Below are 24,613 nucleotides of genomic sequence, written 5' to 3'. Positions count from 1 at the left end.
GCCTCCATGAGAATAATCCAGGAAAGGAAAATTCAGGTAAGTATATAAAAGCAATTTTCTCTAATGTGAAGTTGCATTAGTTATAGATTTATGTTTTTTTATGTACTTATTGATAGTTTGAAGACTAATGGATATTATTTTGGGAAGCACTTTAACTTATGCGTATTATTTCCTGCTGATCAGAGCAGAGTGGGACGAATGTCACAGCCTTGCCCAGTCTGTGCATGTAGAGCAGACACAGGCACACAGGGGCAGATGGGTGTAAACTGTCTCCTCTGTCCCTTTTACATCGGGCTACCTCTGATGTGCAGTCCTTTTTCGTTTTCTTTTTACCAGACATGGTCGGACCTGTAGGTAAGGGGGTGTAAACTGATACAAGTACAGTTATTTCTGCCTGTTCATAGGGCTCTATGAACCTTTCAATCAGGTCTGCCTCAAAAAAACAGAGAGGCAGACCTGATCAGAATGCCAGTGTGAAAGGGGCCTAAGAGATATTTTATGCTGTTGCTGTTATAGAAGATGTATTTATGGAGAGCGCACAATTTATGTGTTATTGATTATGCCACTGCTGTGGTTGGCTTTTATAGAGAAAACAACTGCCTACACAGTACTCATAGTACTTATTGAAGAAACCTGCAAAGAGAGACACTGTGAGTTGGCAGTATTATAAGTGTAAAGAGCTTTTGACATGAAGTCCAATTTTCTATTACAGAGGGACTTGAATTGCGTAGTTGGTGCTGGACAGGCTAGGGTTTATTTTGATGTTTTATTCCTGCAGAAACATTACATAGTCTTTTTTTTTTTTTTTTGATGCTGGAAGCACCGTGTATGTTTATTTGATGCTGGGAATATAAAAATTGTTGCTGACCGTTTGAAACCAACACCTACAGTCTCTCCAAGGATGATCTTGTTTTTATTCACATGGTCATTTTTTTCAAAGAAATCTATAGTCCTTGGGGACGATATCATGTATACATCATTTTATAAAAATACTCCTTAAAAACACATACTGGGACGTTCAATCATTTTTGAATGTTATTTCAATTATGATATATATACACATTTGTTTATATTTATTGAATATTTACCTGATTTTGACCTCAAAGCTCTACCAGGGTCAGGATGAAGTTTTCTTGAAGCATTTTCTGTATTGTTATTCCAGACAACAATTTCCCCATCATAACTTCCTGCATGTCAACAAATCAAAAATGAAAGGTGTACCAATATCTGGGTCTATCCTACTTGATATTTTCAATTTTTTTTATTCTCAGTACTTAGACTAAAATATTTTGTGATTTAAATTGCAACATTTTTAAGGAAATAGGTATAACATGTAATTTACACATCACTGTGTTCAAGTTATGCAAAATACATTTCCAGAAATAAGCAGAAGAAAATCAAGTTATGAAAAGATTAGGCAATCTGAAAAAAAAAAGAGATATATATACATACACACACAGTGCCGTGAAAAAGTATCTGCCTCATTCCTGATTTATTTATTTTTTTACATATTTCTCAAACTTAAAGAATTCTGATCATCAAACAAAATTTAAGAGCCACTAAGAGAGACATCATTCACAAATGGAGATAACTTGGAACAGTGGTGAACCTTCCCAGGAGTGGCCTGCCTACAAAAACTACAAGAATCCAGAACAACATCTAAAGAACTGCAGGCCTCACTTGGCTCAGGTAAGATCAGTGTTCATGATTCAACAATAAGAAAGAGACTGGGCTAAAATGGCATCTATGGGAGAGTTCCAAGGCCAAAGCCACTGCTGACCAAAAAGAACACAAAGGCTCATCTCCCATTTACCAAAAAACATCTTGATTATCCCCAGGACTTTGAGGAAAATATTCTGTGGACTGATGAGGCAAAAATTTTACTTTTTTGAAGGTGTGCATCCTGTTACATCTGGCATAAAACGAATACAGCATTTCATAAAAAGAACATCATACCAACAGTCAGACATGGTGGTCATAGCATAATGTTCTAGGGCTGCTTTGCAGCCTCAGGACCTGGGCGACTTACCATAATTGATGGAACTATGAATTCTGAGCTCTACCAGAAAATTCTAAGGGAGAATGTCCGGCCATCAGTTTGTGACCTCAAGCTCAGGTGTACTTGGGATATGCAGCAGGACAATTATCCGAAAGACAACAGCAAGTCCAAATGGTTCAAAAAAAGCAAAATTTAGGTTTTGGAGTGGCCTATTCAAAGCCCAGACTTAAATCCAATTGAGATGCTGTATGATGACCTTACACAGGCCGTTCATGCTGCAAAACCCTCCAATGCGGCAAACAATTCTGCAAACAAGAGTGGGCCAAAATTGCTCCACAGGAATGTGAAAGACTCATTGCCAGTTATCGCACGCGCTTGATTCAGTTGTTGCCGCCAAGGGTGGCACAGCCAGTTATAAGGTTTAGGGGGCAATTACTTTTTCACATAAAGCCAAGCAGGTTTGGAAAGCTTTTTTGCCTTAATAAATGAAACCATCATTTAAATGCATTTTGTATTTTGTATTTACTCTGGTTATTTTTGTGTGATAATAAAATTTGTTTGATGATCTGAGTTATTTAACTGTAATAAATATGCAAAAAATAAAAATCGGAAAGGGGCAAATACTTTTTCACAGCATTGTACATATATACACACACACACATACACATATTTTGTATTATTATTATTTTTTGTTTTATTACATACTGTAAGTCTTCCTCAACTATAAAATTCTCTTCATGGGTGTAAACCTGTAGCAACTCGTTAAACAAAACTAAAATTAAACCTTTGTAGTGCTACCCCCTTATTGGCTGCTTGATTTTTGAGTCCCCCTTTGGATCCACAGCTGGACAACATGTATTTTCAGAAAACCAGTCCAAGGGCTTTGTTTTGTTATTAGTTTATTAGGGGAATCAGCTTGGATGGGGGAAGGGTGGTATGGGATTCCCAGAACTATGGTAAGGTAGAACTTAAGGATATTGTAAAGATCCCAAGGCTGTATTCCAGTGGGACAAGTTATACAGTCTGACTGCCAAAGATCAACCTCACTATTGATTGCAGTTACTCTGTATTCAAAATGCCAATGTACATGGCTTCAACTTAGGATTCCTAAGCAAATGTATAGGGTCAGCTGTAATAGGTTAAGTAGTTGAGCTGTCACTTACAGATAGCTAGATAGGTATTGCACCTGGCTGCTTTTCCTTTATAGGCTTTGGGGTGTGGAACATTTGAGGTCATTCACTCAGTCCTGTAGCACATATGGTGACTTTCTGCTGGACAGGTCCCAATGGCTCCCAGGGTGACTCAGCTAAGCCTAGCTGATACTGAAAAGTTTGAGGCTTCCTCTCTCAGCACTCTTCTTCTCTGGCCCCTTCCCTGAAGGTAGAGCCCCCCAGCACAGGGGTCCCCTCCAGGCATCTGGATCCCGGACTTTGCTCCCAGATGGCTAGGCTCCAAAATACTTTAGGGCTATATCTCCACCTTCTGGGCCATCCTCACCCAGGGATTAGAAGAGATTCCATAAATATTCAGACCTAATTTCTGCTCCTCCGCCTTAAGTCCCAGAACTTTCCTAAGCTCAAGAAGCCAGGGGGAGGCAGCAGAGACACAGCCCTTGGAGCACCACCAGCTAAAATAACAAATAAACCCTGTCTATAGCAGGAGCCCAACTAAATTTACCTAGTGTACACAGGAGATGCTATATCTTAATTGTCCCTGCCTATTAAGTTAGTGTTTTTCCCTATACATTGTATGTTTCTGCTTTTTATACCAGGATGGTTATTGTGGATTTGTGGAAAATTCTAAATATGGCAATTAAATAATAATAGAAATTTCTCTGTAATGAACACCGAGTTTGGGATGATGATGGGAAATTTTACAGTATATGTTATTACATTTTTTATAGTATAACTACATTCTCTTATATTGATCTACACATCATGTATGGGTTTGCCTTCAACTTTTGCATGATAAATACATTTACAGCTGGTATCTGTGGATAAGTTTGTTGTGATTGTGATTAGCTGCAACTTAAAAATTTCCATACACAGACACATTAGTAGGATGCCAACATACATGTGTGGACATGTTAGAACCTCTTCCAGGTGTTATTGCTCTTTGTATCTGTGTTGGGGAGATTTCCCATGACTTCCTATCCTGGTTATACACAGATAGTTGGGATAAACCTCACCAAGAGGAAGATGGACAAAAAATAAACCCCTCTCTCCCACTTTACTGAAATAAGTCATTTTATTGACATCTACTATATGTCCCCATAGGAGAGATTTATTTTTCTGAACCAGTGACACAAAGCATCTTCTATGGGGTTCAAAATAGAATTAATATCCTGCCAGATGGTCCAACCTTTTCTCAAAAAAAATAAGTAAATAAGCTTGCCCGGGGTCTTAAATGTACTAATTATGGGTTGGTCTGTCAGTTCCCCGTTTTTGTAACAGCATCCTCTGGGCCTCTTTCTCCAAGACCCCCTCATGTCATGGTGTAGTCAAGGCTCAGATAGACAATTGATCCCTGTAGTAATCAGGCTGTATGCCTCAGTGTGTAGACACTTAGTACATACTAATAATAGGCATAATTGTCTAAATCTACATCATCAGTATTGAGTTTGAAACATTGGTCACACTGTTCTATCTCCTCTGTGTAAATTACAAGCAGGTACAGTCTGTGTACATGCTGTTATATACAAATCCAGGCAGCCTGCTACTATGCTTATCTACACCTTTATAATAAATATTTGTATAAGACAAGAGATATATGCATGCCTTATGTCAACGCTTCCAAAATGCACTCCAAATAGTGCAAAAAAAACAAATGTCAAGGTTGTCCATAGATCAGTTTCAGTGTAATCGGTAGCAATTGGAAACACCATTTTTTTTACACTTTTTTTTGAAGGCACATTTCAAGTAGGAACATTTATAAAAATAACTGTAATAAAGTGTATGTAAACTCTAACAAAAAGGCTGGGTTCACACCGGAGTGGCTCACAGCAGGGGTCCGGTGCTTCCCCATTCAGATCAGATTTTTGGCATAATTCTGACCTGAAACGTACCAAAAGACGCACAGGACTCCTGTGCAATTTGCACCAAAGCTGCTCCAGAGATGTGTGAACCGGCTCCATAGAGAGCCAGTCAGAATCTCCTGACATGCAAATTGAATGCGGAGAAACCCACATCCAATTCGCAATAGCGTGAACTAAATGTTTCTCATTAGCTCCATTTTGGTCTGTTAAATATACTATGGAATAATTTATTATATTTGTTTGACAAGTGCAAACATTTGCCATTCATCCAGCCAGAAATTTTGTGAGCTGATAACTTCTTGTGCTTTCTGCCTCTGGACTGTTATCAGTTAACATTGTTCTCTGCAACCTTTGTGCACTACAAATCTCCTCCCTTGTTATGGAATAAAGAGGGAGGTGTTATGTAGCCCAGTATTACTGTATTATGTAATCCTAGCACACTTCCTATCCTCGGGTGACAATGTTGCTCAATATGGTTTTCACCCTAGGGATAGGCTGTGTGTTATTGGCAGGATTACCAGGTTAAAATGAAGGCAGATAGTGCAAAAAAAGAAAATGAGAGCAGCCTCCACATTTAAGGAAGGGTAATCTAAAATACTATCAGTCTTTGTTTAAAGCAGGGTTCCACCCTAAAGTGGAACTTCCGCTGATCGGAACCCTCCCCCCCTCCGGTGTCACAATTGGCACCTTTCAGGGGGGAAGGGGGTGGAGATACCTGTCAAAGACAGGTATTTACACCTACTTCTGGGCATAGACTCCCGTGGGAGTCTATGCCTCTTCCTGTCCTGCCGCGCTGTCTGCTGGGACACACACGGGTCCCAGAGACAGCGCGGACAATTCATATTGCGCTGCGCGACTCGCGCATGCGCAGTAGGGAACCGGGAAGTGAAGCCGATTCGCTTCACTTCCTGATTCCCTCACCTAGAATGGTGACGGCAGCAGCCGAGAGCCGAGCGATCGATCGGCCTTGGCTGTCGGCATCGCTGGAACCCGGGACAGGTGAGTGTCCATTTATTCAAAGTCAGCAGCTGTAGTATTTATAGCTGCTGGCTTTTAATATTTTTTTTGTAGGTGGAATCCCTCTTAAGTTTAGATACTGTGATATTGGGGCATTCAGCTCAGTGGTAGAAGTGTTTGTTGTGAGTCTATGCTGGTCCAAACTGTGGTTTTAAGGCTTGCCAACCCACTTTTATTAAACAAAAGCAAAAGTAAAATCCACAAATAGCTGCCCATGCAGGGATTTTCACTTGCAAAACAGAACATAAAATGCCAAGCCACCTGGCTCCTACTTCAGCAGCACCACTGCTCTTTTACACTGGTCCTTCAGACCATCTCACGCAGCCTTCCTGGCTCTCTGGGCTTTCCTGGCGCTCTCAGCCAGTAGTTACAGCTGCCTGCTGTACGGACCCGCTTTTGGCCTCTCAATAGTGGTTCTCCTGAGACCCCAAGCTCTCTCACTCCTCTGCTTACAGATTCAAATGGACAATGAATCCCTCCTCCAGGATAGAGTGCTGTCTCTTGAGTAGAGCACCTCTGTCGCCTAAAACACACCTGTCTCCAAATGGGTTCACTGAGCTACGCCTGAGTCTTTCATTTTAGGGGCACCTATTGTGCACCTGGACACAAATCCTTCTGCTCTTCAGCGAGACCTGGACACTGGGTTGGAGATTTTCTCCCTCCCAAAACACTTTGAAACCTCAAAACTCTGGAGCCCAATGTGGGAATACCAAAACCCAAAGATAGCTGTAAAATTAGTTTTCACCACTCAAAATTGATATCCTGGAGTTCAGCACTCTGCATATGTGCGAACACTGTGTCCTCTCCATCTGTTTTCACAGTGCCAGGGCCTTTCACTGTTCCAATACACTTTAAGGATTCTTAGTTAGTTTGCCATATACTTGCTATGAAGGTTCAATGTCAACCAGGACAATTTTCATTTTTAATGATATGCCATACAACAGGGGAGGGCTGGCAGCCTTAGGCCTGGGGGGCATGTCCAGTCAAGTGGCCCATTGAACCACTGAATCAGCTCACCACCCATCTACACCACATTCCCTGTACAGAGAGAGAGGGAGACTGCTCCACATTGCCCCAAAGAGAGAGAGACTGCTTGACACTGCCTGCACAGAGAGAGAGAGACTGCTTCACACTGCCTGCACAGAGAGAGAGAGACTGCTTCACACTGCCTCCACAGAGAGAGACCCCGCTTCACACTGCCTGCACAGAGAGAGACCCTGCTTCACACTGCCTCCACAGAGAGAGACCCCGCTTCACACTGCCTCCACAGAGAGAGACCCCGCTTCACACTGCCTGCACAGACCTCGCTTCACACTGCCTGCACAGAGAGAGCACTTTCTGTGCAGGCACTGTGAAGCAGTCAGTCTCTGTACAGGCATTGTGAAGTGGAGCAGTCTTTCAGAGAATGGAGCAGTCTCTTAGAAAGAGACTGCATGATTGCCCCCAGAGAGACTGAGAAAAAGAGCTGGCCCCTTCCCCACACCCAGTACACAGACCAATGAGGCTGCAGGAAGATGAAGACTAAAGACTGTTCTGTCACTGCGACCACACTAAGCACTACCTGTGGAGTCCGGAGCTTCTCTGGTGAGTGAGCACCACACCACTGGGCAAGCCAAGCAAGCAGAGTAGCTGAGAGTCACAGTGAGCGCAGCGGGCTAAACACGCAAGTCCTGCTGTCTCCCCGGCATGAACACCAGATTCACCAGGGTGCAGGTTCATCCTGTCTCAATTGCAGATAGTAAGAAATGCACATGCAGGCGCATGCTGGAGCACAGGCCAGATTAAGGGCATTGTGGTCCTGGTGCTGCAGTGGAGCAGGTTTAGGAGTGGCAGGGATATGAGGTAAGTAATGTCATATCCCAGCTCTTGCCCAGACTTGGTCAGAGCCCCACAGGGCTGTAATGTTAGGGAAGCCCAGAACTTGAATTACCAAGCTTCCGTAAGAGCCGTGTGTCGGTGTGTGCTCTGAGGTGAAAGTTTCCAAGCCATCAGTATACAGTGATCACTGCTGGCAGCTATAGCAGCCAGCACTGATCGCTAAAAAACATAAAGACACGCTGGTTGTACTGTCAGTTGATGGAGTCAAATTCTGTACAACCAGTCTGCACAGAGATAGATTGAAATGTCTGCTGAACCGGCAGAATTTCAATCTGTCTATTGTGGCCTAAGTCTACCAGTCTCTGGGTTTAATAATATCCTCAAATCTTCTGAAAGGGGGGCTCCACTTAGGTGTAGAAATTCTTTTTGAACTCCACCTTATTTCCAGAACTCTCTTTAGGGTCCTTTAACACTGAAGGCGCTGTACAGATGTTTTAGTGCTAAAAAAATAGCACTTGTAAAGCGCTTCTTATGCCACCCCAGGTTTCCCACTGGGGTGGTGCACTTGAAGGACATTCTGAAAAGTCCAGCAAGCAGCATTATTGGGGTGGTTTGGGAGAGGTGCCCAGCCTATTGAAATGAATGCAACACGGCCCTTTTTAACACTTTCTTTGGCCACTAGTGGGGGTTAAAAGTGCCCCGCTGGCGCCACTAAAACAATGATAAAGCGCCACTAAAACGAGCAGCGCTGTAACACTACCGCCCACATCGCCCCAGTCTGAAAGTACCCTTTGGTATTAGATGTGCAAACAAAAAGGTGAGACCACATCTAATACCTACAGAGAGTAATGGAAATAAGGCGGAGTTCAAAGTGAACTGTGTCATTACCTGCAGGGATTGGCATTTAGGGGGGGTTAAAGCAGGCAGGGATGAAATGTGATATCAACTATTCACTGCCTGTCAAATGCCTCTGAAAAGTGACCTGAGCATGAATCACTTTTCAGAGGAGTGGCAGTGGCTGCTGCTAGTGAATACAAGCATGTAGGCTCACACTGGTGTGCTGCGGTTTGGCTGCAGTGCGGGTGTACTGGTGGGTGTCACACCCCCTCAGACTTCTTTTAGGTTACTCATTGTTGCTGCATGTTCTGAAAGTGCACCAAACATGCAGCATGCAGGACGTTTTGTGCACTTTCAGAACATGCAGTAAAAATGTGCATCCTCTATGTCCCAGGGGCAACATGCAGGATGACTGCCAGTACACCAGCACTGCAGCCAAACTGCAGTATGTCAGTGAGAGCCCTCATCATACCACCTAGCCCTAGGAGGGCAAGGTACTGGCACAGGCTGCTAGAAAAAAACTCTTTGCCTGCAGAGAGGAGGAGAGAGGAGGAGCTCACTTAATTGGATGGTCCCAGCCTCCCAGGAGCCTCACTGGATTCCAGCCAACTGCTCAGATTGAGCAGAGAGCAGGTCCAGTCTCTGCCAGCCAATGGTGTGGAGTAGGGAGGGGCTGGGCTTTGAGCTGACGACACAGCAGCCTTTGCCACCACATATCAGAGCAGCCCAGGGGGCAATTGCATCCCTGCCCCCTGGCCCAGCCCTCCCCTGCCATACAACCACAAGGCTGTGACAGTGTAAAGCAGACTGGCTAAGCTGCGGTTTTACCTCATAACCCCCCCCCCCCCCCACCTCCAACCTTGGCCAGGCCACTGTGCTTTGCTTTGCAACTGCAGGTCCAGGATAGAACAGTGGAGCCTCCATAACCATCAGGAGCCATTTAAAGTGGTATTAAACCCAAAAGTAAAAATCTATTATATTGCATCTTACCAATCATTAGATATGGTGGCTGCATACTTTTTCTATTTCAGGCTTTTTCTCCCTGTTTTCACATGTGATCTGGCCAGTAACACACCTCCTGTATTGGAGTACCTCCACTCTGGATGAACACAGGGGCACCTTTGGACAGCAACATTGTCAGTCTGAGGGGAGGGAATGTTAGCGGTACTAGCAGATTTAAATACACTAACAACCTGAAAACAAGGATTTGGGGATATGGGACTTTATAAGTGCACTGTATTTAATATTTATTATTATTTATTAAATCGGAGGTTCAAACAAAAAGTGAACCTCCACTTTTCAGAACCCTCTCCCTCCGGTGTGACATTTTGGCACCTTTCAGGGAGGAAAGGGCACTTTCTCACCCCCCTAGTTGCCACTGGAACTATGCCATTCAGCTCTGGGAACTACAATGCCACCAGGAGGTGATCCAGGTCTTGACACCTTGTTATAAGAGCACCCCTAGAGGCTTCTGGGGAACTTTAGGCTAAATGTAATACTGACAATGCCTTAGTTTAGGTTAGCAGAGGCCATACACACCACAGAGCCCCACACTCAGAAGGCCCCTGTCTTCTGTCCTGGCTGTGACTCCTATCCTGGCAATGACTAAAAATAATTTTGAGATGAGTAGCGCAGAACACTGACCTGTCCCCACCAACTCTTCTTGTAGGCAGGTGCAGTCTTCTTTCTCCATGACAGATGGTCGCTCTCTGCAGGGGCACTGTTGTTGGAGGAGGAAGTCAAGAAAAATAGGGGTCCTCTATGGTTTCCACATTGTGGCGGACAGATCGGACACTTTTGACACTTTTTTGGGACCAGTGACATTTATACAGCAATCAGAGCTAAAAATAGCCACTGATTACTGTATAAATGTCATTGGTAGGGAAGGGGTTAACACTAGGGGCGATCAAGGGTTACCTGTGTTCCCTATATGTGTTCTAACTGTGGGGATGGGGGGGGGGACTGACTAGAGGAGGAGATTGATTGGTGTTCCTACTTAGTAGGAGCACACAATCTGTCTCCTCTCTCCCTGAGAGAATCAAGATCTGTGCTCTGTGCTCTGTCACGAGAGATCGCAGGTGCCCGGCAGTCATCGCGCCCGCCGGGAACATGCATTGACTCCGGGGACACGCTGCAGGCATGCACATGCCTGCTAAAGCATCATAAAGAGCCAACGTACAGCTACCAAAAGTATTTGGATGCCTTTACACGAACATGAACTTTAACCACTTCAGCCCCAATGGAATTTACCCCCTTCCTGACCAGAGCACTTTTTGTGATATGGCACTGTGTCGCTTTAACTGACAATTGCGCAGTCATGCAATGTTGCACCCAAACAAAATTGACATCCTTTTTCTCCCACAAATAGGGCTTTCATTTGGTGGTATTTTATCACCTCTGCGGTTTTTATTCTTTGCTCTATAAACAAAAAAAGAGTGACAATTTTGGAAAAAAGGCAATATTTTTTACTTTTTGCTATAATAAATACCCCCCAAAAACATATAAAAAACAAATTTCTTTCTCAGTTTAGGTCGAGATTTGGTCCAAATCATTTGGTAAAGGGGGGATTATGGTGTGGGTTTTCTTTTTTTTTGTAATTTGGGCTTGGTCCTTTAGTTAAAGCAAAGGGAACTCTTAAGGCGTCAGCATACCAAGACATTTTGGCTAATGTCATGCTCCCAACTTTGTGGGGACAGTTTGGGTTTGCCCACTTTCTGTTCCAACAAGACTGCACACCAGTGCACAAAGCAAGGTCCATAAAGACATGGATGAGCGAGTTTGAGGTGGAGGAACTTGAATAGCCTGCATAGCGTTCTGACCTCAACCTGATAGAACACCTTTGGGATGAATTAGAGCAGAGACTGCAAGCTAGGCCTTCTCTACAACATCCGTGCCTGACCTTATGAATGCATTTCTGGAAAGATGGTCAAACATTCCCATAGAAACACTCCTAAACGTTGTGGACAGCCTTCCCAGAAAAGTTGAAGAGTTGAAGCTGTTATAGCTACAAAGGGTGGGCCAACTCAATATTGAACCCTACAGACTAAGGCCGCGTACACACAGGCGGACTGTTCGCCCAACCTTGTCCGCTGAACAGTGTTTGGGCGGACAGTCCGCTCGTGTGTGGGCTTTCAGCGGACAGTTTCAGCGGACAGTTGGACGGACAAAGTCTTTCGGAAATTCCGAAAAACTGTCCGCTGAAACTGTGTTTGAGCGAACAGTCCGCCCGTGTGTGGGCCTGTCCGCTGTACTTTCGAAATGAGCGGACTGTTCCCGCTCGGAAAGTCCGCCCATTTCGAGCGCGTGTACAGGTAGGCGGGGCCCGCGAAGGAGACGTCGCGGGCTCCGCCGCCTGGAATGGGCTTAAAGGGGAACCCCAACGCCGAAAAAAATCGGCGTGGGGGTTCCCCCAAAGTCCACACCAGACCCTTGTCCGAGCACGCTACCCGGCCGGCCAGGAAAGGGGGGCGAGCGAGCGCGCCCCCCCTCCTGAGCCGTACCAGGCCGCGTGCCCTCAACATGGGGGGGTGCCTTGGGGAAGGGGGGGCCGCGCGGCCCCCCCACCCCAAAGCACCTTGTCCCCATGTTGATGAGGACAAGGGCCTCTTCCCGACAACCCTGGCCATTGGTTGTCGGGGTCTGCGGGCGGGGGGCTTATCGGAATCCGGGAGCCCCCTTTAAGAAGGGGGCCCCCGGATACCGGCCCCCCACCCTATGTGAATGAGTATGGGGTACAATGTACCCCTACCCATTCACCTGTGAAATAAAGTACAAAAAAAAACACAACACAGGGAAAAAATATTTTATTGCACAGCTCCGGGGGTCTTCCGTCTTCGGGGGTCTTCTCGCCGGACTCCTCCGCTATCTGTGTGTAGCTCTTTTACTAGCGGAGGAGTCCGGCTTTCTTCCTCCCCGCCGCCGGCCTCTTCTCCCGACTTCGGGGGTCTTGTCCCCCTCTTCGGTTCTTCTGCCGGGCCACCGCGCCTTCTTGTAGCTCTTTTACAGGCGGTGGCCCGGTCTTCTGTCGCCGCTGCCTTCCGTTCTTCTGTCGTCGCCTTCGGTTCTTCTGCCGGGCCACCGCGCCTTCTTGTAGCTCTTTTACAGGCGGTGGCCCGGTCTTCTGTCGCCGCTGTCGTCGCCGCCGCCGCCTTCCGTTCTTCTTCTTCTTCTTGTTCTTCTTCTTCTTCCCCAGGAGATGTTGACACGTCGCTCTCTCCGGCCGGAATGCCAGAGCCGCGCTGTGCGGTCACTTATATAGTGACAATGGGGCGGTGTCACATGGTATATGTCACATGGGTTGGTCACATGGGTTGATGTCACATGGGGACTATGACATCGTAAGGGGGCGGGGTCACCATGTGACCAACCCATGTGACATATACCATGTGACACCGCCCCATTGTCACTATATAAGTGACCGCACAGCGCGGCTCTGGCATTCCGGCCGGAGAGAGCGACGTGTCAACATCTCCTGGGGAAGAAGAAGAAGAACAAGAAGAAGAAGAAGAACGGAAGGCGGCGGCGGCGGCGGCGGCGGCGACGACAGCGGCGACAGAAGACCGGGCCACCGCCTGTAAAAGAGCTACAAGAAGGCGCGGTGGCCCGGCAGAAGAACCGAAGGCGGCGACAGAAGAACGAAAGGCAGCGGCGACAGAAGACCGGGCCACCGCCTGTAAAAGAGCTACAAGAAGGCGCGGTGGCCCGGCAGAAGAACCGAAGAGGGGGACAAGACCCCCGAAGTCGGGAGAAGAGGCCGGCGGCGGGGAGGAAGAAAGCCGGACTCCTCCGCTAGTAAAAGAGCTACACACAGATAGCGGAGGAGTCCGGCGAGAAGACCCCCGAAGACGGAAGACCCCCGGAGCTGTGCAATAAAATATTTTTTCCCTGTGTTGTGTTTTTTTTTGTACTTTATTTCACAGGTGAATGGGTAGGGGTACATTGTACCCCATACTCATTCACATAGGGTGGGGGGCCGGTATCCGGGGGCCCCCTTCTTAAAGGGGGCTCCCGGATTCCGATAAGCCCCCCGCCCGCAGACCCCGACAACCAACGGCCAGGGTTGTCGGGAAGAGGCCCTTGTCCTCATCAACATGGGGACAAGGTGCTTTGGGGTGGGGGGGCCGCGCGGCCCCCCCTTCCCCAAGGCACCCCCCCATGTTGAGGGCACGCGGCCTGGTACGGCTCAGGAGGGGGGGCGCGCTCGCTCGCCCCCCTTTCCTGGCCGGCCGGGTAGCGTGCTCGGACAAGGGTCTGGTGTGGACTTTGGGGGAACCCCCACGCCGATTTTTTTCGGCGTTGGGGTTCCCCTTTAAGCCCATTCCAGGCGGCGGAGCCCGCGACATCTCCTTCGCGGGCCCCGCCTACCTGTACACGCGCTCGAAATGGGCGGATTTGCCTCCTCCTTACGTGGGCGAGTCCGTTCATTTCAAAAGTTGAGCGAACTGTTTGCCCAACCTTGTTCGTCAAACAGTCCGCTCGTGTGTGGGCAAGTCCGCTCATGCAAATTTTGAGCGGACTGTTTGCCGAAACTGTTTGACGAACAAGGTTGGGCAAACAGTCCGCGCGTGTGTACGCGGCCTAAGACTGGGATGCCATTAAAGTTCATGTACATGTAAAGGCAGGTGTCCCAATACTTTTGATAATATAATGTATTAATGTACTTTGGTAATATATGTACTAGCAATATTAAAATATACACCTAATTGTTCAATAAACCATATAAAACAAGACAAAAAAATAAAATCTTGGCCAAGATACACTAAAGACAACAAATTGCCTTATGCTTACAATAAATGCCCTTTTATATAAAACGTCTGTGATATGGTAGATATGAGTCCTTAGTATAAAAATATATGTCAATAAGATAGTATCAATGTCATAAAGTCTATAGGCTATATGATTGTCCCTCTGCTTTTCCCTGAAGCCCGTACAGAGCTTGATATCAAATTATAGGCATCCCCTGGATTAGAATTTTCAGCTTTGTTAAAATATTTTTAGTAATGTCCCTGCAAGGGGATTCTAGGGTATGCTTTTCTTATTACAAAACTAAGACCTGGCATTTGGTTATAGCAAATGCTGACACTCCCACTTAGCAGTCAATTAGAGAAAGAGCACTGGCAAAGGCCTACCACAATTTTACAGGATGGGGCAAACCACGTAGAGAAGATTTGTTTAATCAAAAAACATAGATAAACGTGTTCTAAGCACTACTTGTGCACATGTGCCCTCTGCTGTCTACACATGTAATTGATCGTACATGAAAGCCAATCTGCCGCATGGCAAGCTCACTTTTATTTATCACTAACGTGGAATTCAATACTACGCTGGAGTTCTTGGCATAAAAGCTTGGGTCTGAGGCTTGATGTCTACAAATAAATGAAGAGATTTGTTTTGGACAGGAAATAAGGTCTTCTTTGTGCCTAGCCTGACCTAATACTGAAGCTTTCTCAGCTTTCATTAATTTCTCAGGTAGACACGTACTAAAATGTGCCAGGGAATATTTAATCCTGCTGCTATATATAAATAGATTAATTTGCTAAAAAGCTGTAATTTCACTGAACGCCAGTAAAGCATGAACATTTCTGATATAAAGAAAGATTTTATTATGCAAGTTATTTAGCACACTCTCTGAACTGAAAACTGATACAAGAGAAAGTTATTGTCTTTCTGGTCACACAAGAACAAGTCTGCATAAAAGTTCTGACAAAAGTTTTAGACATAAAGTTACACTGGTAGAATTGCTAAAATGATTCACAGTTTTTAGTAAGCAGAAAGATAATTGAAATTCAGATAGGGACAGTTTGCCAAGCAATTTGCGTGCGGTTTTCTGCATTTCTTTATTTGTTTAAGATGTACTGTTTGTTTTGCTTTTAAATGCTTTTAAGTGTATTGATTCGCTTCATATTTGTATAGGATTTACAGGAGTGATTGAAACTTTGTAATAACACAGTTGTGTACTCTCCATGATACTTTGGTTTATTTGCGCTAACAATTTTTTAGGTCAAGGGGTCTACCCCCTTTTTCTCTGCACAGTCGGTACTGATACACAAAGGTTTAACAAAGCTACAAAGACAACATTTTATGAATGAATAGAAGTAGGCAGTGGAATGGGAGAGGGGACAAGTCACAGAGGTTATTTTATTAAAACGGGAGAGTGAAAAATCTGCAGATCTGCATAGAAACCAATCAGCTTCCAGGTTTATTTTTTTTGTCAAAGACTAACTGAACAAACTGAAGTTAATAGACAATTGGCTACCATGGAGAGCTACACTAGATTTTGCACTCTTCAGTTTTAGTAAATCAACCCCAACCCACATCCAATACGCACTGGTGTGAACCCAGGCTAAAGGACTGGAACGGTATGCTGGACCTTCAGATCGCATGCACCGGGGGAAGTCACTGGCTGCATCCAGGATGAATATCTCCTTAACGGTGCATATTTAGGAGATATTAATTTTACCTACAGGTAAGCCTTCAAAATGTACAAAGAGGACTTTAATACTGCTTTAACATGACTTATAGATTAAAATTTTTTAGAAATTATATAACATGTCAAAGCTTATATGAAAAGTTGGGTTTTGGGTTTTGAATCTATTTTATAGCATAGCCAACAGTTAGTCTTAGGTTTTGGGTAGAATAGGAAAGGGTTAGATCCACTATACGTTTTTTTTGCTATCTGTGTCCTTGTAAGGAGACAAAGAATGTCCTAGAGACTCAACAGGAAGTAAGGCTGGGCTCATACCTAATATGGATGTGGTTCACATCAGGGGTCCAGTGCGTCCCTGTACTCCATTTCAGGAACAAATCAGCAAATCAGGCCTGATTTTTTTCCTGAATTCGGACCTGAAACGAAGCCAAAGATTCACAGGACCCCTGTGCAATGCACTCTGCGGCTGTCCCCCCCCCCGGAGATGTGGGAATCGGCTTCATTGAGAGTCAGTCACAATCTCCTGTCATGCAAATTGGATGAGGGCAAATCTTCATCCAGTTCGCATAAGTGTTAACCCAGCCTAAGGGAATCTCCCGAAGATGAAGGGAAATTCCATCTTAGATAGTTTTCACCCTAACACAGTGATGGCGAACCTTGGCACCCCAGATGTTTTGGAACTACATTTCCCATGATGCTCATGCACTCTGCAGTGTAGCTGAGCATCATGGAAAATGTAGTTCCAAAACATCTGGGGTGCCAAGGTTCGACATCACTGCCCTAACATCTGTCCCCATCGGAAGATGTCTCTCTCCACTCCTAACATAAAACTCAGATTATGGTCATTTAGAGTAGGTTTTTTTTTTTGTACATTTTTTTTTATCGGTTTTGCAGAAAATACAGATTAGGTTCACAAACCAGAGCCTCTGGGCATTCTACGGCTTTGCAAGTACAGTAACATAGTAAGTGAAATACATAACAACTAGTTACCAACTAAAAAAACAATAGCTAAAACTGAAACCTTTACACTGCTTATATCCACAGAATTAAGTAGTATGTCAAACATGGCACTCCACATAGAATAGAAACACCATTGTTAAGGATGGGGGGGGGGGGGGGTTAAGTGTACTTGTCCCAAATATCTCTAGTTGAAATACTAGGAGAGAGTATGTACAAAGCTATAATTCACAACTTGAGGATATCCAGGAACTATATGGCTTAATTCAGGTTATTGGGTGGCATCAGTTGTGAGGGTTTCTAGCAAATCATTCCATATTTTATCAAATTTGTCAGAGAAGAAACGGGAGTGGCCTCCATTTGCTTCCATTTCAAGACAATGGACTTTCTTGCATAAAATAACAATAAACCTATGAGGGTCTTGGTTGCTCGGCAGAAGGCGAGTGTGCCTACAAAGTCAAGCAAGCAGGCTGACATGGTCTGGGGGATGGGGATGGTGGTCAGAATAGTTATTATTGGGTGACCTCCTTCCAAAATAATTTCAGCCTGGGACAGGACCAAAGCATATGGTGGAAGACAGCATCAGTACCACTACACTTGCAACAGTGGGGATAAGCCTCAGGATAGATTTTGTTCAATCATTGTGGTGTTTAGGCCCTGTGGAGAAGTTTGAACTGGATTTAAAGATCTCTGATTGCTACTAATTGAAGAAATGGAAATTCCCAAATATTTTCCCCATCCTCTGTGTCAATATCTGGAATGTCCTCCTACCACTTGAAGTTAAGTTCTTCCATACCAAAATGGACTGAAGGCATAATCTCTTTATAGATATTAGACAGGGGTTTGACCATGGGGTCCTCTCATAGCAGAGATGCCAAAGTAGACTGGAAAAGAGTAGAATTTGGGAACCAAGCTGGGAGAAGGCATGACGGAGTTGTAAATATCTAAAGAAATGGAATGCCAAACTTATGTTTTATAAAAAGACCTTAGAGTGCACCCTCACAGATATGCTCAATTATTTTAATGCCCCTAGCTGCCCACACCATTGGGTCTGGGGTAGACTGTAACTCAGGAAGTAGTGGAATGAGCCAAACGGGGGACACCACCTGTTAGGATCATCCTAGAGTAGCTTTTTAAAGATAATTATCCAACTAAGATTGTCCAAATATAACGGTGCTGAAGCTATTGACAAAAGTGCACATCATCAAACTGTAGTCCAAACTACAAGGGGTGTTCAAGTCAACCTGGGACTTTTGTTTTTTTATAATAAAAAAAAACTAATTTCAAGGAGTGGAACTGCATTTATTTTTTGACATATTCCCCTGCTACATTTACACACTTACTGTATACCAGAATTTATCTAATGTTTAGAAAGTTTCAAAATAGAAAGATTTGTCAGTACGCCTGAACCATCCTAGGACAGTGTACCACAGAAAGATGAATCTCTTCTGCAATTTCACGATAGGTTATGCATATTATCCAGGATCAGGTGTTCCATCTGCTGAATGTTCACTGGAATGGCTGCTGTGAGTAGGAACCACCGCAACCAGGATCGTCACTGATGGACGTATGGCCATCTTTGAAATGTTTAGACCACTCAAATGTCTTACTAAGGTGCCTCATTACCACACTGTGCTGGAAGTCTTCTGTAGAAATCCGCGGGTTTTACGCTTTCATTCACAAGAAACGTCATCGCTGCACGCTGTTCCATGTACACACTAACTCTATTGTCTGCTATCTTGATTGGACTGGTCCGCAGCGTGCGAAACCCAAAAGAAATAGGACACATTTGCCACCAAATACTGCATGTGGGTACTGCCTCGCTAGCATCCCTTTTATACCTGTAAAATTAAAAGTCCTGTTTTGACTTGAACGGCCCTCATAAATTTCTTTGTACAACAGTATACAAAGGGCTGTATACTGAATATATTTATAGTAGAACTTTCAAAGTTTGGCAGTTGCTGGGTAATCTTTTGTTGTGGGACAGTTGTAACAATGATGTGATGCTTGTTCTGCTATGTACTACCCAAAAGCACCTCCAAACTTTTTTATTGGACTGGATATCTTTCAAAGCTATGAACATGCTAATTGATACTGTGTATAAACATTAGCTGGAGGCTTGCTGAAATGGGGTAAACCTCTTACATTATGCATTCCAAATAGCTTGTGTTTATTGTAGAGTTTTATAATATACTTTTTACAGTTCAACGAACACAAAAGGAGCTCTGCTGCACAGCATTTTTGAAGACTTACCTGTGACAAGGCTTTGTGGGGGCAAAAATGCAGCACACAATATATCATCTTGGTGTTGCACCCCTCCTTTCCATTCTGAAGGCTGAACAAGGTATTGTGATAATGTGTTCAGGCGAAAAACTGTGATCATCCTCAAAAGAAACAAACAAAAAAAAGATTTGAAATACTATTTTCAGTCCTCATGATGATGTATGCCTTCTAAAATACCACAAAGTTATGTGACTATTTAAAGCAGTGGTCTCCAAACTGTGGACCTTTTCTACTCCCAATGGCCACAGTCTGGCCCTTTGTTTTAAAAGTTTGGAGACCCCTGATTGAAAGCGTATCTATGGTCAAAATGTAAAATGTTTTATATAATGAATTCAGGGATGGAGACACATATCCCCTGTGCCTCACTCAAAGTCCCAAATCTTTCTATTTTTTTTAAATGTAAAATCATATTTTCATTTCCACATTATGTTTCCATTATTTCTAGCCTACTCCTAGTGCTGTGTCACAAAATTCACAGAGCCTGCCTTCTGAACTACAGGGTTTCTGAGAGGAGGTGTTTCAAGAGGCAGAGTCAGTACAGTAATTACTGCTTGCAAGCAGCAAAGTACCATGGAATATGTAGTCCTTAGAGGTTGAAAGTAAACAGCAGAGTTGAAAAAATGTTTTTAAACCAAACTTCAGCTTTAAAAAGATGGCAGCTCATTGCAGCTGTAGTCACATTGGTAAAAATTAGAATCCTGGTTGATTGCTATAAGTTACTACACACTGCGCTGCTTCATTGAATGAAACCCTTGTGTGTTCAAGTGATATGCTGTACAAACTGGATGTCAATGTGCACATAGACATTTTATTTATGTAAATAAGTATGTAAGTTTATATATGTAAGGAAGACTTTCTCACCACTTACTTTATGTTTTTTTTTTTTTTTTTTATTTTTTTTTTAGGATGATCACAGTCATTGCATCAAAGTTGACATACATAGGCTACACTTTTTAGGTATCCATAACTGCAGTGATCTGTAAGTAGGGACTGCATAATGGGGTTGATTTATTAAAGGCAAATAAACTGTTTACTTTACAAGGGAAGATGCACTTTAAAAGGGAATTTTTCCCAGAGCTTAGTAAACGAGGTGAGGTTCTGCTGACCTCATCACCCACTAATGTACAAGCAAAAAATGCTGTTTTTATTGCTTTTCCTTGCACATGATTGGGTATTCTTTACAAAGTGAAATTTCACCACATTTACTAAGCCCTGAAGCAAATTCCCTTGCAAAGTGCAACTTCCCTTGCCAAATGAAAAGCCCATTTGCCTTTAGAAAATCAACCCCAATGTGTCATTTATATGGTCCGCAACTCAGAGCACACAAAGAATGCACCTTGACATAACTTTGATGCAGTCTATTTTCCTGGAGTGTGAATACGTTTTGAAACCTCTCCTGAATGATTTAACTTGACAGATAGTAACTGACATTTAAAAACGTCCATTTTGCTGCATTTACATGTCACGTTTAGCCGCATTTAACGCATTTGCGTTTAGTAGCGTTTTTTTTTCAAATAGTCAAAAATGTATCTCTATTAAAAATGCCTGTAAACAAAATGCGGCTAACACAACTTACCATGTTTACATGCGTTTACAAGCTGTTACAGGCATTTGTGGTTTCTTCCACCCTTAAGGCATTTTTTTGCTTTCCAAAAAATGCTTATAAACTCAACTGCCCAGAAACAAATATAAACGACCCTGTGTACATGTACTGATAAGATAACATAGAGTAGAGTTCAGGGGCAGCTGAAAAAAATGCCCAACTGCTCCTAAACGTTTGTTTACCAGCAGCAGTGTACATGAAGCCTTATGCCCCATACACACGGTCCGAAATTCAGACGGAAAAAGTCAGATCGGATTATGTTGTCGGAAAATCCGATCGTGTGTGGGGCTCTATCAGACTTTTTCCGGCAGAATTTCCGACGGAAAAATTTTGAGAGCTGGATCTAAAATTTTCCAACAACAAAATCCGATCGGGCTTTTTCAGATCATGTGTAGAGAATTCTGACACACAAAATGCCACGCATGCTCAGAAAAAATTTGGAGACGAAAGCTATTGGCTACTGGCCTCTACGTAGTCCTGTCGTATGTTTTGTACCTCACCTCATTCCGAACGAATGCATTTTCCGACAACTTTGTGTGACCGTGCGTATGCAACACAAAAAAATCCAACAGATTTTGTGGTCGGAATGTCCAACCGTGTGTATGGGGCATTAGTCTGTAGGGTTTAATATTGAGTTGGCTCACCCTTTGCAGCTAACAGCTTCAACTCTTCTGGGAAGGCTGTCCACGAGGCTTAGGAATGTGTTTATGGGAATGTTTGACCATTCTTCCACAAGAGTATTTGTGAGGTCAAGCACTGTTGTTGGACAAGAAGATCTGGCTCTCTGTCTCTACTCTAATTCATCCCAAAGATGTTCTATCGGGTTGAGGTCAGGACACTGTCCAAGCCAGTCAAGTTCCTCCACCCCAAACTCGCTCATCCATGTCTTTATAGACACACTCTTAAACCTTCCCAGAGGAGTTGAAGATGTTAAAGGGTGGAAAAGGGTGGGCCAACGCAATATTGAACCCTACGGACTAGGACTCGGATGCCATTAAAGTTCATGTGCGTGTAAAGGCAGGTGTCCCAAGACTTTTGATAATATAGTATAATTTAAAGTGAAAAATCTAGCACTGCATCTCCTCATTTTCTCTACAACAATAATGGTCTCTAACCACAGAGGCACTGCTACATTGCTTAACACTCTTAAGCCAACTATTTCTCCATTTTTAAAGCTGCTCAGAGCATCAGCTACACCATTGTTTGAAGTGATTTCTTACAGAACTGACCTTGCTAAAGGTCAGTGAAAATAAATCTTAACATTAAAATTGATCATGGCATGGTCTCTACAAAAGTCAGAAAGTTTTAAGCCTAAGGGCCCATGCGCACAGCACCAAAAAATATGGATTTTTTATCAGTAAACGTTCCTTTTTTTTACAGCTCCAAAGGCAAATGTATTGTTCTCTATGGGCCTAAGAACACAGCTGCATAAAGATCAGTAATTCTGCACAGTAATCTGTGTTTGAGGTCCTGCGTGTAGACTGTATTTTTTACTGTACACGTTTAAATGCTAGTATTGACATTAGTACTCTGTTGGAGTAAAAGAGCTGCCTGTGCAAGCTAGGTGGAAGCTAGGTGGCAATAACTGCCTTCATCCTAGCAATGGAGGATGCTAGACAGAAATGGCCGTCTGCATCCTAGCAATGATTGACACAAAGTGACCCACCTGCATCCTGATAACTGATAAGCTGCATTAACATTGTACACCTGTACACATTTAACATTGCACAGATATTACATGCATACAGCATACAGAGCCCCATTTGCAGTCTATTATGAATGATACTTCTAAGCTAATACATCTTTCTAACTGATCCGTAACTGTTGTTCCTCTCTGCCAATCCCTTCACTGGCTTCCCCTACCCCACCGTATAATGTTCAAAATACTAACCACAACATACAAGGCCATCCACAACACTGCCCCCACCTACATTACCAACCTCATCTGCAGATATTGCCCAAATCGTCCCCTCTGCTACACCCAGGACCTCCTGCTCTCTAGCTCCCTTGTTACCTCCTCCCATGCTTTCCTTCAGGACTTCTCCAGAGTCTCTTCCATTCTCTGAAACTCCCTGCACTAGTATGTCTGGTCGCCCCCTACCCTGTCCACCTTTAGGAGATCCTTGAAAACTCACTTATTCAGGGAAGCCTATCCCACACCCACCTAAGAACTGTACTTGAGTCACCTGCAACAGATCATCCCTTGCAGCTATTACCTTTTGTACCACCACCCCCTATAGATTGTAAGCTCCATGAGCAGGGCCCTCCCACTCCTTCTGTATTGAATGGTATTGTAATTGTACTGTCCCCTCTCTGCATTGTAAAGGGCTGCAAAAAATGTTGGTGCTGCAGTATATAAATCCTGTATAATAATAATGTATAATAATTTATGCAGGATATTGCTATCAGCTTCTGCCAGCAAGGTCCTGCAAACTAGTTGTGCTATTTTTATAGGACCGTGTACTGTATACATACTAATACAGTATATCTTGTTAATATATTTTGCAGCATTAACTTGAAAGAACCTAGATATCATGGTACTTACCTCTCCCATCCAACAACTAGTAATGTTCTCTTCAGTACCAATATCTGAGAAATTTCTGCTGCCTGGTCTCTTCCAGCATTTAGCTTATGGTGACAGTGACCGTTGAAATCCCATATCTTAAAAAAAAAAAAACACAGCGAAATGACCGCTTCTTAGTTGCCTGTTTAATTTTTCAGTTTCATAAACAATTAAAATAATTGAACAAATGCTATATTCGGTTTGAATCTGTATAGTAAAAATAAATTATGCCCTGTGTTTTCATAGCTTTATCAATAGCATGATCACAGCATCCCCTATAGTAAGAAAGCAGATGGACTATAATATTGATTAAAATAAATGCATGGATGATATACTGAACAGACAGAGAGGTAGAATGTGCAAAAAGCCAAATTTGCAAGCATTGGTCAACATTCTGAGTTCTCAAGTTGTAAAAGGTGGTTTGATGTAATACATTTATTTATCAATGCACTGGCAAACAAAGAACAAAGTTCACTAGTTAGATGTTGCCTCTCTTGGAAGGCAATCTGCTTGGCATGGGGAGTTGGCACAGTAAAGGAGGAGTTCTCTTAGTGCCACAGACAGGAAGGCTGTACAGCGGAGCTGTTGAAGTTTAGGTAGCTGAATCCTGTAACAATTTCTGCTCTCAAAAATATGTCAGGCTTACATCTATAGCTGGGAACTCTGCCAACGATAAGCTGATAGTAAGGGATGAAGTTTGGGTTTGCCACTATCATGGCTATAAGGCGAATCTCTGGGATTCATGAATCACACATTTTGGCCAAAAGCTTGTCTCCAGGACAGCTATCACTATAGTTCCGAAATTTATATCACTGGACCTTCTGGTCTCAGCTCTTTCAACAGCAGAGTCATAGCAACTGCAATGCCTGCCCCTCCTCTCCTCCATCCCAATCACAGAAGTCTTTGTTTTATGTGAACTCATTCACAAAATACAAAGGCTCCTGGTAATAGGTAGCAATGGTGAGGGGCGGGCAGAGCTGCTGTGTGTGCTCCTCTCTTCTCAAAGCCATGAAAGTCTTTTCTAGGAGTGCCATAAACCCAACAGATGTAAATAAAAGAAATAAGCATAGGAGGTG

At 43.7% G+C, this 24,613-nt stretch overlaps 1 protein-coding gene across 4 annotated transcripts in view; it reads right to left on the bottom strand.

Annotated features, from left to right (window-relative positions):
- The window catches only part of WDR49 (WD repeat domain 49), a 217,065-nt gene that overhangs the window by 72,778 nt on the left and 119,674 nt on the right, over positions 1–24,613 (bottom strand). For all 4 annotated transcript variants that reach the window (XM_077488031.1, XM_077488034.1, XM_077488033.1 and 1 more), the window contains 3 exons: positions 23,520–23,635; positions 19,342–19,472; positions 1,089–1,187 (listed from right to left, as the gene is read on the bottom strand). In XM_077488031.1, coding sequence (XP_077344157.1) covers positions 1,089–1,187; positions 19,342–19,472; positions 23,520–23,635 — 346 coding nt within the window. The remainder of the gene's footprint in view (positions 1–1,088; positions 1,188–19,341; positions 19,473–23,519; positions 23,636–24,613) is intronic.

This window comes from Lithobates pipiens, unplaced genomic scaffold (genome assembly GCF_037356315.1).
Source record: "Lithobates pipiens isolate NorthernLeopardFrog02 unplaced genomic scaffold, aLitPip1_a1.2 Scaffold_18, whole genome shotgun sequence".
Lineage (NCBI taxonomy): Eukaryota > Metazoa > Chordata > Amphibia > Anura > Ranidae > Lithobates > Lithobates pipiens.
Note: the sequence above shows the minus strand (reverse complement) of the source record. Positions and strands in the feature narration are given on the sequence as shown.